Here is a 14760-nt window from a genome sequence, read left to right on the forward strand (position 1 = left end):
CGTGACGTAGCAGTACATGCCGAAAGGGGTAATAAAAGAAGTCGCGAGCTGGTCGGACTCTTTCATTTTGATTTGATGATAACCGGAGTATGCATCAAGAAAGGATAAAAGCTCGCATCCCGCAGTTGAATCAATGATTTGATCAATACGTGGCAAAGGAAAGGGAATTTTAGGACATGCTTTATTTAAACTAGTGTAGTCTACACACATCCTCCATTTCCCACTCTTTTTCTTAACTAATACGGGATTAGCTAGCCACTCGGAATGGAATACCTCCTTGAGGAATCCGGCCTCCAAGAGCTTGTGCACCTCCTCGCCGATCGCCCGTCGCTTGAGCTCGTCGAAGCCCCGCAAGCATTGCTTGACCGGCTTGGAGTTCGGCAGGATATCAAGGGAGTGCTCGGCGACCTCCCTCGGGATGCCAGGCATGTCCGAGGGGCTCCACACGAAGATATCAGTGTTGGTGCGGAGAAAGTCGACGAGCACCACTTCCTATTTGCTGCTGAGCGTGGCGCTGATCTTCAGCGTCTTTCCATCGGGGGTCTTCGGGTTGAGGGGAACGCCCTTGGTGCCCTCGGCAAGCTCGAAGGTGCCCGCGTGCCGCTGCTTGGAGTCCATGGCCTCCTCGGCCATCCCTTGCAGCTATGCGGTGAGGGCCTTGTCGAGCGCCAGAGCCTCGGCGTGCTCGACGCACTCGACATCGCATAAGTAGGCGTGCTCGAACGAGGAGCCGACGGTGATGACACCCTTCAGGCCCGGCATCTTCAGCTTGAGGTAGGTGTAGTTGGGGATGGCCATGAACTTGGTGTAGCAGGGACGACCAAGGATGGCGTGGTAGGCTCCCCGGAACCCCACCACCTCGAAGGTGAGCACTTCCTTGCGGAAGTTGGCTGCCGTACCGAAGCAGACGCGCAGGTCGATCTAGCCGAGGGGTTGGACTCGTTTCCCCGGCGCAACACCATGAAATGGCGACTTGCTGGGGCGGAGCCTGTCCAGTCCGATCCCCATGATCTCTAAGGTATGGGCGTACATGATGTTGAGGCTGCTGTCTCCGTCCATGAGCACCTTGGAGAAGCGGGTGTTGCCGATGATGAGGTAGACAACGAGCGGATACTGTCCCGAGTGTGGGACGTAGTTGGGGTGGTCCTTGCGGCCGAAGGAAATGGTGTCCTCCGACCAGTCGATGTAGGATGGCGTGGCCTTGGTGACGGAGAAGACTTCCCGGCGCCCACGCTTGCGCTGCCGAGAGGTCATGTTCGTTGTCGGCCCTCCAAAGATGAAGAATGCGTTCTCCACCGGGGGGAACTCGTCGTCTCCACCTTTGTCGCTAGCATCCTTCTTCTTGTCCTCGTCGCGATTCGCGACGCGATTGTAGTACTTCCGGAGCATCTCGCACTGCTCGAGGGTGTGGTTGAACGAGCCCTTATGGTAAGGGCAAGGCTTCTTGAGCATGTCGTCAAAAAGGCCACCACAGCATCGAGGGGGCCTCGAGGTCCTTTGCGGTCTGGGGCAGCGACGAATGCCTCGTCGGAGTCCTCCGCCTGTCCCGGTCCGTGCTGGTTCGGTGGGCTCGGCTTCTTTCCTTTCTTTCCCCACTTTTGCTTCTTAGCGGGGGCGTTGGTCTTGGCGCTGCTGCCCTCTGCGGGCGCATCTTCGTTACGCTTGTTCGCCTTGCCGTCAAAGATGGCACCAACTGCCTCCTCGCCGGCGGCGTAGTTGGTGGCAGCATCAAACAGCTCGTTGGTACTGGCGGGATGGCTTCGCGCAAGCTCGTGCACTAGGTTCCTGCACGTCGTGCCTTTGAGGAAGGCGTTGATGACCTCGACGTGGGTGACGCTGGGGAGCTCGGTGCATTGCTTGGAGAAGCGCCACACGTAGTCGCGCAGGGACTCATTGGGCTTCTGCCGACACCCTTTGAGGTCCCAGGAGTTCCCAGGGCGCACATAAGTGCCCTAGAAGTTGCCCACGAAGATCTTGACTAGGTTGACCCAGTCGTGGATTTGGTCCGCGGGCAAGTGCTCGAGCCACGTTCGTGTGGCGTCGGCGAGGTGAAGGGGGAGGTTGTGGATGATGACCGCGTCGTCCGTCGCACCACCCAACTGGCATGCTAGGCGATAGTCGTTGAGCTAGACCACGGGATCGGTCTCTCTCGAGTACTTCACGAGGGTGGTGGGCTGTCGAAAGCGCGGGGGAAAGGGAGCGGTACGAATCTCCCGGCTGAACACACGGGTGCCCGGAGGCTCCAGTGACTCGCCCCTGTCGTGCTCGGGGTCGAAGCGACCACCCCGTCAAGGGGTGTACTTCTTACCATTGGTGATGTTACGGGCGTTGCCGTCGCCGGCGTGTTCGCGCGTGTCGTGGAGTCGCTCCCTTGCGGGAGTCCTTTCGATGTGGTCATGCACCGAGGGTGCTTTCGCACCGTCCGCTGCGGCTGCCTTTCCCTTCCCTCCTGGTGGAGTGTGCACCGAAGCCTCGCGGCCCTGCCGTGCAGTCCCAGCGGCCTTTGCCGGTGCCGCTGAACGCATTCGAGACGCAGAGCTCTCAGTCTGCTGCACCGCAGCTTGCTCGATGAGCACCTGTGCCTCGCGGCGCAAGTTGCGACCCGAAGTCGTCGATGTCTCGGGCATTGCTTGGAGTAGGTAGGCCGCAGCGATGAGTTTCTCGCCGGCCGTTTTCAGTTCTGGAGGTTTGTCGACGATGTCGTCGGCTAGGATCCGCTCCCGGGCAATGCGCCCCGCCGCCTAGGCATGCGCGCCACGCGCGGTGCGCTGCTGCTCGAGTGCAGTGCGCAGCTCTTGTGTCTGCCGACGCTGCTCGTCGAACTTGGCTTGAAGCTCCTTGAGTTGCGCCAGCTGTGCCTACCGCGCCGCCGAGCTTGACGAAGAAGGGGTCGCGACAGGCACCACCGCTTGGTTTGCCTGCGGGTCTGCCCCGTCGTTCCCGTCATTGCCCGGAGCGTCGTCAATTTGCCCGTCCGCGAGCTTGACCATGAAGCACTCCCGAGTGGGATCATAATCCCCATCGCTGGAGTCCTCGGAGCAAGCGAGGCAGTATGCCGCCGCGAGCTGGAACGAGCAGAAAGCATTGAGGTCACGGACCCTGGAGGAGTCCTCGGCCTCCTCGGCCGTGAAGTTGTCCATGAAGAAGTTGATGTCGTCGGCGATCAAGCCCGCCGTCTCGGGGTAGGAGTCGTCAGGAGATTATGCGAGGCAATCCGTCGAACATGTTGAGGGCGCCAGAGCGGGCGTGACATGGCCTTGGCGCCGAGAGAGGGAAGAGGGACGCATTCGCTGGTGGAAGAACTAGATCGGCGAGAGAGTGGAGAAGGAAAATGGGCATGGATTTGGAGATGGAGGAAAGACAGGGGAGCGAGGAGCACGAAAGGGAATCTGATGAAGGGGAAAAAACTGATATGTGGGGCCACGGGGCGCTGGGAATCTGCCTGAGACACGCGAGGCAAAAAAATAAAGGCCGAACCACACCGTCGGGTAGCGGCACGGATCTCGATAATAGAATCTGACGGCAAATAATGTACCGGCCCGAGCCGGTGCCGCCGGAAATCATTCACCCCTCGACGGAGCCGTCGTAGGAAGGCCTGCTCATACAATTCCGTGTTTTGGACTTAAAACCGTACCACACGTGTGATTTAGTTGGATTTGTTGTTGGAACATTTTTTTTATTGTTGAAACAAATTGTTATTGTTATGGACCAATTCCTATTGTTCTAGCAATAAAAAAATATTACCGCAACAAAAGAAAATATTCTAACTTGTCACTTGTGTGATGATTTGACTGCTAGTCACACGTGTAACTCATAACATTAGCGTCGCAAAAGTTGTTTATTCCATATGGGTCGGCTTGTTATTTTTATTTTTCGGCCCATTAGGGATTTTAGGATCCAGCTCTTCTTCTTTATTTTTCATTCGTCTTGTTTTCCTCTCACAACTTCTCAGTACCGTTAGTCTTCCTCATTTTGGCACTATGGATGCAACTGTTCTTTTTTATTAAGGTCACAGTGTAATTTTGAATCCAACAATAAATCTTTATGTGATGACTTCATGTGTTTTCTTAGATCAGCAGTCACATTTTTGTTTCAATAGAATAATTGTTTTGGTCCCAATGGTAAAATTGGATCCAACGAACAAATTTTAATATTTGTTCAGGTGGAACAATTTGTTCCAATTATTCCAATAGTGCGATCGGATCCAATTGAACAAATTCTAATATTTGTTCCAATAAAATAATTTGTTCGCAACAAATTCAAATAACAAAATCTAAAATTTGTTCCATTGGGAAAAAAATTCGTCTTCGATGCAACAAAAAGTTTTAGTTTCAATTATATTTTTTATTCCAGAGTAATAATATTTGTTTAGGCTGTTCATTTGATTAGACTGTACATTTTGGTTTGGTGTCATAACTTTTTATCATGTATTAATTCATTTAAGAGAGATCTGAGCTTTTAGTTAGCTGTGTGTTTTGGTTTCGTATCATGATTCGGAAAAATAGAAAGAAAAAGAGAAAAACAAGAAGAAAGGGTAGGACCGGTGGGGAGCGATGGTCGGCAGCCCAATAAAAAAGAAAGCAAATCGGCCTAGTAATTTACTTTAGCATTAATTTTCTTCTGCGATGATTCGGCTGGCAGGCTGCACAGTCGACAGACGTTGAGGCGGCGCCCACGGACTGCCCTGTCGCGCGGTGACCTGTTTAGCTCACCATTCTGAACCACGGAGTCTCAAACTGAGCTGTCATCAGATATTCAGTCCATGTTCAGATAGAAAGTTTCCAACTAAGCAAGGAAAAACACAACGCGGTTCCAACACCATTTTTTTGATTGGATCAGAGGTAAAGCACTAAGAGATTAACAGGAAAGTCGCTACATGTGCAAAGCTAACTTTTCCAACTTTGATCGATAGCAGTTATCCAGTACACTTTCAGAAAATAAAACTAACTACAACCATAATGAATAGGGTTACTGATGCGGGATACGCTGATGGCAGAATGTATCAAATTAACCAAGTGTCATGGACATATAAGAAACATTCCCTACGCAAAGACGGGCTATTATTTTAGAACGCCATCTCTTGCTCAAGTATGATCATTTATGCTGGTTTTCATGGAGCAACACTTCATATTCAAGGCGGCAAGCTAGTCATGGAACTACTTCGTCCATGACTATTTTTACTACTTCATTCATGCTGGTTTTGTGAGTCTTTTTTTTGTTGAGGGAATTGCTTGTGAGTTCTAAAAATGTCACTATTTTTCCGTACATGCAACACTTTACCCCCATGACTTCTTTGCAACACAATCACAATTTATCAATATGAGTTCAGGAGTAGCATTCTGAAATAGGAGGTATGAACTGATCAGCAGGGTGTCAGTACATAAATAGCGGCCCATTTCAGCTGTGCAGTATTCAAGGACGTATCGCTGAACTTATGCGCTGATTTTTAATAGGAGAGTCTGGGTTCAGATTTTGCTTAAAACACCAGTGAAATTTGCAAAAGTTTCTCAAATTCTGCTCAAAATAGTAGATCTGTTACACATACTTTGTGTGCTGTTTGGCTTCCTTCGTCAATTTGAGTGTATTATCGGCAAAACCCAGGATTCCAGTGGCCTCTGCGTGCTGACACGGCTGCATTAGCTGAGTCCATGATTGTAAACGAATGAAGATGCTTGAGTCCACGACAAAACTAAACTATCAAGAATCCACTTGTAGTATATAATTACGCATCCTTTTCGATTCAAAAAAGGGGGGAAGACTTATATGATATGCAAGCTTGTACTAATACACGGCCCACATGACATTGTCAATTGAAACAATGAGTAATCGACCAACTTTTCGACAAACAACAATTAATCGGAACAAATAACAGCAGTAATAATTAATCGGCTGCCTGAGTCCGGAGTACCGATTGTTTTGTTACCCCGATTTGATCTGTTTGGCCGCTAGTTCTTCTCCTTCTCCTTGTTCATGGATGGGACACGGCCGTCGGTGCCGGCGAGTATGCCGTACTTCTCCTTGCGGGTGATGGTGGTGCACTCGAAGCCGAGCTGGCCGCTGAGTGTCTTCTGGATGTAGTTGGCGACCTCGATGGGCGACTTGCCGCCGCTGCAGGTGAGCTCCTTGGGCAGCTGGTTGAGGAAGGTGACCTCGTACGTCGGCCGCGGGTTCATGAAGAAGAAGTAGGGGTCCATGAGCTTGAAGCCGCGCACGGTGGAGCCGTGGAACATGCTCTCCTTGGTGTTGATGGCCACGGGCACGATGCGGTCGGTGAGCTCGGCGAAGAGCGCGCTGAAGCGCAGCAGGAAGGGCTCGCGGCAGGTGGTGCCCTCGGGGCAGATGACGAGGTCGCCCTCCTCCAGCAGGCGGCGGATGTTCTCGGCGTCCTTGTCGCGCTCCCGCGAGAGGGCCACGGCCTTGATGGGCGAGATGAGCTCGGAGAACTTGGAGATGCTGTAGGTGACGCAGCTGACCTTGCGGCGGAGCGCGACGGCGACCTCGATGGGGTCGAGCACGGTGCGGTGGTTGCAGACGAAGAGCACCCCCGGGTGGCCCTTCTTGGGCGGCGGCGGCGGGGTGCCCCTGACGATGAGCCGGATGCCCATGAGCTTGTAGGTGTAGTAGACGATGCGCTCGGGCAGGGGCAGGTTGACGTAGACGCGCATGAGCGCGAGCGCGAAGCCGAAGGGCATCCACAGGAAGGTGACGAGCGCGACGAGCGGCGTCGGGCGCTGCACGAGGCGGCCGTCGTGCAGGATCAGCGGGCTCAGCAGCTGGTTCCGGGGCACCGGGCTGTACTTCTTCCTCGACGTGACCAGGTAGGCCTCCTGCACGGACGACGGCCAGCAATGAAAGCATACGCGTGGTGTCAGCGTGCGTCAGAACAGTAGTTACCAACAAGTGTACAGCACTCGGTACAGTAGTGATCTCAATCAGTAACCTCATTAATTCTGCCATGTGACGACTGTGTGCATAGCAATAGTAAAATTATTATTACCAACCACAAAGCTGTAGCGCTAATTAACAGCGATGGAGCAGTGCCGTTGGATGAACATGCATGCACGGGGTGGTGTAACGAAACACCACACACGATTGAAGTAGAAGTACTATACCAAATACTAATTCCGTGTAAAGGTGTAACGAAATGGGGAACGGGCAACTAGACGTGCACGTGAAGCCATACCATAGCGTAGCAGGCCAAAGATGGCCGGGCAAACTACCTAGCCCTGCTGCCACTGCCTGCACCGGCACCGGAAACCGAGTGCAAGATCTACCACTCCACACTGCAGCGCTGCATCGAGAAACAGGTTGACAGGGCAGCGCCAGGACGACGGTTGCAGGACGAGCAGTGCCCGTACCGCATTTACTCCGTTGCTGATAGATCTGGCGCCCTCAGCTCCAGCTTTCATGCCTCACGCGCCACCCGGCCCGGGCCGGGCTCCTTCATTGCGCCCGGTGAGGCGGGGACAGGGCGCCATGAATTCACCACCAAACAGCCGTAAAGGGAGCCCGGACGACGAGGCCGGAGCGACGAGTGATCCCGCCCGGGCCCGCGACGCCGGTGATCTGATCTCCGGCGTCCACGCTGGGCTCTATCCCGTTCATGTTCCCTCGCGCTATCAACTAGACCTGCACGGTGCTTTGCGCGGTGGCAGCTGACAACCAACCAGAGTTACCGACTGCGCAGAGACATTAGATGGTCGCTGTTACTGTAGCGGCTTGGACGGGATCACGGGAGCAGCAGCTGTTCAGTGTTCAGCGGCATGTATGTGTCGTAAAGGCGTGGACTGTGGACTGAACTATCTAATTTCATCAGAAAACAAATGGACAGAGATTAGCACACTGCTCAGCAGCAGGTGACGATGACTACTCGTTGATACTCCGTATGCACTACTTCTGTCAACTTTGCATCATAAACACGCCCTGAGATTCTAGACGTTAGGACGTGTTCTACTGATTATGGACAGACCGAATTTGCCAGCACATCTGGGTTAGTTGGCCTTCAGGCTAGGAGAAGAAAACAACCAAACAAGGTTCATTTAGTGAGATTGCTACCTAAACTGCGAAAGGGCTGAGTGCTTTTAATTTCCACTTAATTCCAACCTGCAACTAGTACATCATCTGTTGCAGGTTGTCGGCTCAAGCCTAAACCGTCTGTAATGGGTAGTTCGGGTGCTCCTGAATGCCAATTCCTCCACGAGACGTCGAGATCAGATATTCAGATTATCAGATACCGATTCGAGTTCTACTAAAGAGTACCAATTCGTCCACCAGATCAGATTATCAGAAAACAGCGTCGATCACACACTGTTGAATCGGTAAATGACGAGAATTTAGCGCGTAAATCAAGGCACGGGAGTGGGGAGCAAGCATGGTGGGGAGTACGTCACGAACCTTGCAGATGGACATGAAGTCGAAGTCGGTCTCCCTGTCCCCCATGCCGACGTCGGGCACCGCGTCGCCGAGCTCCCTGACGACGGCCTGCTTCTTGTGGTCCCCAACGAGTACGCCGGGCTTGACCATGAAGCCCGTGGCCTTGCCGTTCTTGCCGACCTCCAGCTCCGTCCCGACGACCTTGTCGGCGCCGAGGAACGCCCTGGCGAAGGGCTCGACCATGACCCGGGGGCTGGCCGTGATGATGTAGCGCTTGCCGAAGGAACTGAACACCCGCCAGCTCTCCGGGTGGACGTCGCCGGCGTAGAACCTGGGCAGCACGGAGCGCGCCACCATCTCGATGCTGCGCACCTTGAGCCCCGCGACGGAGATGTAGACGAGCGTGCTGATGGCCAGCGACTCGGAGAAGAAGACGTAGGTGGCGTAGACGAAGGGCACGGAGAGGAGCAGCAGCACCGCGCGGAGGACGCTGCCGGCCTCGAGCGCCACGAGGAGGTAGTAGGGGAAGGCGCTCCGGGAGATGAGCAGCGTGCCGTCCAGGTCGGCCGCCACCGTCTGCTCCGACCGCCCCTCCGAGCAGCACTCCTCGATGGGCTTGAACCTGCGGGACGCCACCATCTTGCTAGCTAGCGCCCGACCTCGCCGGCAGCAGAGCCCCGGGGAGGAAGGAAGAGTGGGAGGAGGAAGGAGATCGAGACTGCGAGTTGGCAGTGGAGCTTGCGGTGGCGAGGCGGAGTTAATATACACGAGGATACCAATACCACCCGTGGATGGGGAGGCCGGGGTGCAGACCGGGCCGATCGAGCGCCAGCCTCGACGCCGAGACGGTGTATAATTGCAAGGCGCCACCAGCATCTTTCTCTCGCAGCTAACTTGAGTGGCCATTACTTCCAGAGAGCGATGTGCTCCACTCCACTCCACTCTACTGGAGGAGGGCATCGTGCGCGAGGAGGTTAGCTAGCTAGCTGCTGGCCGATGCCTCGCTTGCTTGGCTAGTCCACGCGACCACACGCCGAGACAGTGGTGGTGGCACGCTGCCTGTACTACGCTACGCTGAGCTAGAAAAGGTAAACGCCGCCGTGCGCCATCTCCTCCAAATTTTCCCACCGGCACGTTGAATTTATGAGGCCGGCGAGGAGTGGCGCCAGCGGGGACGGCCAACCGTGTCCCGGCCTGCCCTGTGCCCTGCCACGATTCCCTTTTCCCGTGCGCCGATCCATCCACATTTACGCTGTCCGAGACGAAACGCTAGTGGTTTTCCCAAGCCCGCAAGAGACGTAATCGCAGGCAGGCAGCGGCGCGGCATGGGGCGTGCGCGACTGTACAAGCGGGGCTTTAATCGCGACGGAATAGTTGGTTGGGAAGTTTATGGAGCGGCAGCCCATTGATTTGGGGACGCCGCCGCTCCCCGGATCAGCTTCAGGCCCCCCCAGTAGTCAACAACTAAACCACACGACAGGCAAGCCGATGGCCAACTAACTGCAGCCACAGCGCGTGATTGATCGCGCGCCTTCCTTCGGATTACGCAAAGATTACTTGTTGCGGAGCAAACAAATTCGTGATGGGGACATGGAGTGGACGTAACCATGCTGTGCACGGCCGGCGCGGAGACCTTTCCTGCTGCACGTCCTGCAGGCTGCAGGTGAGATGGATGTAGCAAAATCTTCTCGGCTGATAAGAAGGCTCGGAACTGGTATGAAGAGAGGATATGCATCCATCCTGCCCCAACTGCGTTGCCTGTTGGACACAAGGCCAGCGGGGATTAAAACTGCACGATAGATTGATGGGGTATGTGCAGGTTTTTTTTACTAGGGTATGTGCAGAGTTCAGCCCATACCGTTGCCTGTTGCAGCATGTAGGCGAAGAGCCACACGAGCATGTTCGTCAGAGGAGAGGGTTCTCGTTCCAGCATCGAAGAACAGAATGGGACTCTGTTACCCTATGAATTTTTTTGCAGGAATCGGCAACTTATCCAGAAAGGTCAATCAATCCCAAGGTCCCAAGGGTGAACCAGGCTGCACCATGCAAATATATATTCATAAACTTTGTTTTGGGTTACTCACGACACATCTGTTGTAGCCTGAAGAAAATCATTCCACCAACTCTTAATCCAAAGTTCGAGACATTTGTTATTCCACTGGCGATCCATATCTCTTCTAGTGTCGTTTTGATATTCTTCTAGTGTAGAGGATATTTTCATGACCAGAACAAATGGTTCAGCCTTTTCACCAGAAAAGTTAACGTTCACCCACTCACGCTGAATAATATGTTTCTGCACGTTCTGCAAGAATCTCGCAAAATACATGACAGAGAACGGTAGGTGACTTTGTATATTACCCTAGTGATTGCCAAAATATTCCCTTCCTAGAATTACCATTTTATCTTGAAACTAAGAATGCATATAAAACTAAATACCAATAAACCACCCCTAAGGCCTAAATCAGCCCTTTTCACTTTGTACCCCCATAACTACTTTTCTTTCATGGCCGACCTATAATAAATGAATAATCGGCGAATGACTCACCAACTGCAACTCCAGTACAGTAGAATGCCTTGTGGACCCTCCCATCACAACCATCTGGATGAGACTTCATTGTCAATATGACCACGACCATGTGATCACTTTCGATAGGATCTTGATTGATTGCATATTGTGGATCTGAGCCATCGATGATGTTAACCATTACCTCTTATGTTCTATGGCATCTTTATGTTCCGTAGTCTTTGTGCCGTGAATTCATGCAGAAGGAAATGATTAACCATTCTGTTAGTCCTTCCAGAACAATATATATCTCTGTTGTTGCTCATATGCTACCCATTATGCATACAGGCTACTTTGGTCAATACTCTAAACTCTGAAGTGTCCCTGTTAAGTCCCAATTCTACATGATTTTACCAATTTTGACAAGGAGAAACTGGGAAAGAGAGTACTAGCTATAGCTACTAAATCAGGTACATAAGGAAAACTAGTACACGATGATGCTGGCAAAGCAGTTCATTAATGGTGACTCGTTATATGTCACTGTTAGCATGACATAGTTGTTGGGCGATACAAATAGCACAAAGTCTAGGCTATGCTATCAGGGCGACAAAACAAGCCTACACCTAAAGACATGTCACTAGACCCCAGACTTCCGAGCATGCATACCAGAAATATATATGGTAGCCAACACAAGTGCAAAGGACTGACCCAGCCAGCCAAACGATGGGCTCCTAACTGGTAACAGTCAGATTTCACCCAAAATCATTTTATCATAATTTTATTCAAAATTGTCAACGTCCAACGGCGTACAAATATATTTAGTAGTAAACAGGAGTAAAAGGAGAAAAACAAGAAACATATGCAAACCTGTGTGAGCACTGCTCCAGGAGCTGATGGGGAAGAAGTAACTGGCAGAATAAGCTGGTTGTCATCATTTTTTCTAGCCTTTGGACCTGAAAATGTAGTATTTTCTTTAGCCACATCGATTTGATTCTTAAGAAGAATCATGAGGGCGACTGGCAAACTAGAACAGGATTTACATGGTCCTGAACTGCTATTAACAATAGTCAATACCTAAAAGGTAGGCAGATTGCAAGGATTGGAAGGTGCATGTTAATGTCCCATTTGTACTGATGCACGCACCACCGAAAATTTACTAATTACAGTTAAAGAGTACTCCCCGTGGAGGCAAGCTCCAGAGGGAGGCTCCCATTTATCTGGCAGTGACTTGAGAGGTACTTGTTCGGCTAGGGATCTTCGATATCTTTCTACAAGAAATATCAAAACTCTCCTATTAAAATAGTTATTATAAAATAATACTGCAAATGTTCAAAAGTTAATGCAATAAAGCACCAGGAATAAATTATAGTAAACGCAACACCTTCTTCATAACAGACTTTCAGATATTACAGGCCTTCAGCTATAAGATTCTAGAAAACAAAAGCAATGCAATTTAACAATTTCAGTGGACATGTAGTACCCCTCATTGTTAGATGTTGCATAGAATAAGCAACCAGCGGGTGCATGGACACAATCTTTTTTTTTTTGAGGGGGTCACGGACGACAAAAACTTTGAAAAAAGAACAACATCATGGCAGGTCACAGGCTACCACTACCATACTAGGGAGCTAGTGTTTTCGAAAGTGTCGATCATGTTTACTAGTAGTACTTAAAAACATCAAACGTGTATCAGGGAAACTCTTCCCTCTTAACTGACGACAGCAATATCATTGACAAACATTATGATGGACCAAAAACAAGCACGCATCCTGCTATTGTCTGCCACCATAAGGAAAGGGAAGACAAAAACGGTTAAGAAAATGACATGAGAATTCAGATCTAGCTTTTCGTGCAAGTACGTTGTAAAAGCATGCCACAAGCAAGTAGGCTGGTGTAACTAACAGGAAAATCAGGCGATGTGAATGACTAAACTATGCAACCACTACTGGGGCAAAGGAAATTAGTGAAGTGAAGTATTACAAGTAACTCCTATATTTAGCATAGGATGCATAACAAGTAATCCCTGCTCTCCAAAATTTTCACTGTAGTGTAACTACTTACTAGCATTTTGCTTGGTCTTTGACGTGTGCCTTCAGGAGTTCAGTACTTCAGGATGGGGATCAGCCATCCGGCTGGTCTGAATCACCATTCAGAATTCTCCCTGCCCTTCAAAATTTTGGCACCACTAGTGGTCAATCAGTCATTGCAGAATTTACATCAAGCTACAGCATAAGAATTCCTGAAACAATTCGCGAGAATTTGAGGACCGAGCTAGGGCTCCGGGCTCGGGCTGTCGGGCAGCCCACCCGCGTTCGAGGCACTCCTGAAACAATTTGCTAGAATTTGAGGACCGAGCTGGGGATCGGGCAGCCCACCCGCGTTCGAGCGCCGGCCGGCGCGGGTGCCTCATCTGCTTATATGATGGGCCAGTGCTCTTGGCAGCTTTCAAAAAACAATTCGTTAGAAAAATCCACCTATCTGCAGAAATCGGCGACTTTGAACGGAGGCACAGGTATTCGGGCGCCGCGGATCTAAATCAGTAAATCGAACGGTTATAGCTAGAGAAGGGGAAGGAGAAGATACAACATTGGTTTTACCTCGCCAACTCGATGGGATTAGCGTTGGGCGTTGGCCATAGTCGCCGGAGGCGGCGAGATCACTGAAAAGCGCCGCCGCCCGCTGCTTATCGAGAGGTTGGGGATCCGGTTGCTCCTGCGCGAATAAATGGGCTTGGGCTTGGCAATGACATCAGTGGAGGACTGGGCCATTATGTGGACCGTGTCACGAGTGTGGGCTAGATTTGTAGTCATGTTACGGGCTTACGGCCCACTCAAAACCAAAAATGTTGCTTTGGTTATTTGTGGTTTACAAATTACAACAGTAGACAATAGACAATGAAATTCCCCTAAAAAAAGTAGACAATGAAGTAAAATCCTACACTATCCTTTATATCCCAATATAGACAATAGTTCTAGGATCGACGTGTCTCTAGTTGGTCCGGGGCGCGGAGATATTGGAGTAATTTTTCTCGCCTATGATTTAGGGTGCTTTTGGTTGAGCTTTCAACCTACTTTTGCTTTTGCAAAAGTCAAAAGTCCAACTAAAAGGTCTAAAAACCACAGCTACTTCTGTCCAAAGTCAACTTTTGTCTAGTACAAACTCAAAAGCACATTCCCCTGCTTTTACTGGTTTTTGAGTAACGAGAGAAGCCGTCTTGGTGCAGCTAGCTAGTGTCATTGAAAAAGAGCTAATGGACCAAGGTTAAAATCTTGATTCCTCACATTTGTTTAGGTGGGATATTCAATACTTCTCCGTAGCCCACATCGTTTTATACTGCCCAAATGATGAAGGTTCACTCCCGCGCCGCTAATATGTACGGCTGAAATCACTACTGTGCAGCACGCTGCATGCGCCGTACACAAGAAAAGGCGTAGCTTGCCGACCAACTGATTCTTACTCGGTGAGAAATTCACTGCACCATCGAGTTGCTCTCCATTACCCCGCCGCCTCCGAAAGTCATGAGCAGGCTAAACGTGCGAGGGCAGAGAGAGAGAGAGAGAAAGGCGAGCTCTGAAATTTCAGCAACAACACCCGAAACCACAACCGCGACCACCACCGAATTGCACCAGTCGGTAACCGGACAGACAGGCCACAGCTCACAAGAGATATGTAAGCGGCGTGACGTCACCACAGCAGCAGGTGGCGCCTACCACAGATCGCCAAGGCCATCTGCAATTCTGCACCACACATTCTTCTTCCCGGGAGTCGCGGGGGGCATGTTTTTCATTTTTATATTTTAAAAAAACAAAATTTCAAAAATATATGTCGAATATGAAAATTTTCAAAAATAGGTGACTGTCGCCCATCCAGTGGGCGACAAGACC

At 50.9% G+C, this 14760-nt stretch overlaps 1 protein-coding gene and 1 long non-coding RNA gene across 3 annotated transcripts; both read right to left on the reverse strand.

Moving 5' to 3' along the window:
* Positions 1–5695: 5695 nt before the first annotated feature.
* On the reverse strand, positions 5696–9381 carry LOC120708708 (glycerol-3-phosphate 2-O-acyltransferase 6-like). Its single transcript, XM_039994097.1, has 2 exons — positions 8395–9381; positions 5696–6827 (listed from the first exon to the last, which is right to left on the reverse strand). Exons 1-2 carry the CDS (start codon positions 9331–9333, stop codon positions 5946–5948), a joined length of 1821 nt encoding a protein of 606 aa, XP_039850031.1. The 5' UTR covers positions 9334–9381; the 3' UTR covers positions 5696–5945.
* Positions 9382–10499: 1118 nt separating this feature from the next.
* On the reverse strand, positions 10500–13603 carry LOC120708709. 2 transcript variants are annotated; one of them, XR_005689440.1, is made up of 4 exons: positions 12938–13603; positions 11951–12144; positions 10919–11829; positions 10500–10675 (listed from the first exon to the last, which is right to left on the reverse strand). It is a non-coding gene; the product is annotated as an uncharacterized LOC120708709 (long non-coding RNA). The 2 variants fall into 2 exon arrangements; XR_005689439.1 differs by having other exon boundaries at positions 10594–11829.
* Between the last annotated feature and the right edge of the window lie 1157 nt (positions 13604–14760).

This window comes from Panicum virgatum, chromosome 5K (genome assembly GCF_016808335.1).
Source record: "Panicum virgatum strain AP13 chromosome 5K, P.virgatum_v5, whole genome shotgun sequence".
Lineage (NCBI taxonomy): Eukaryota > Viridiplantae > Streptophyta > Magnoliopsida > Poales > Poaceae > Panicum > Panicum virgatum.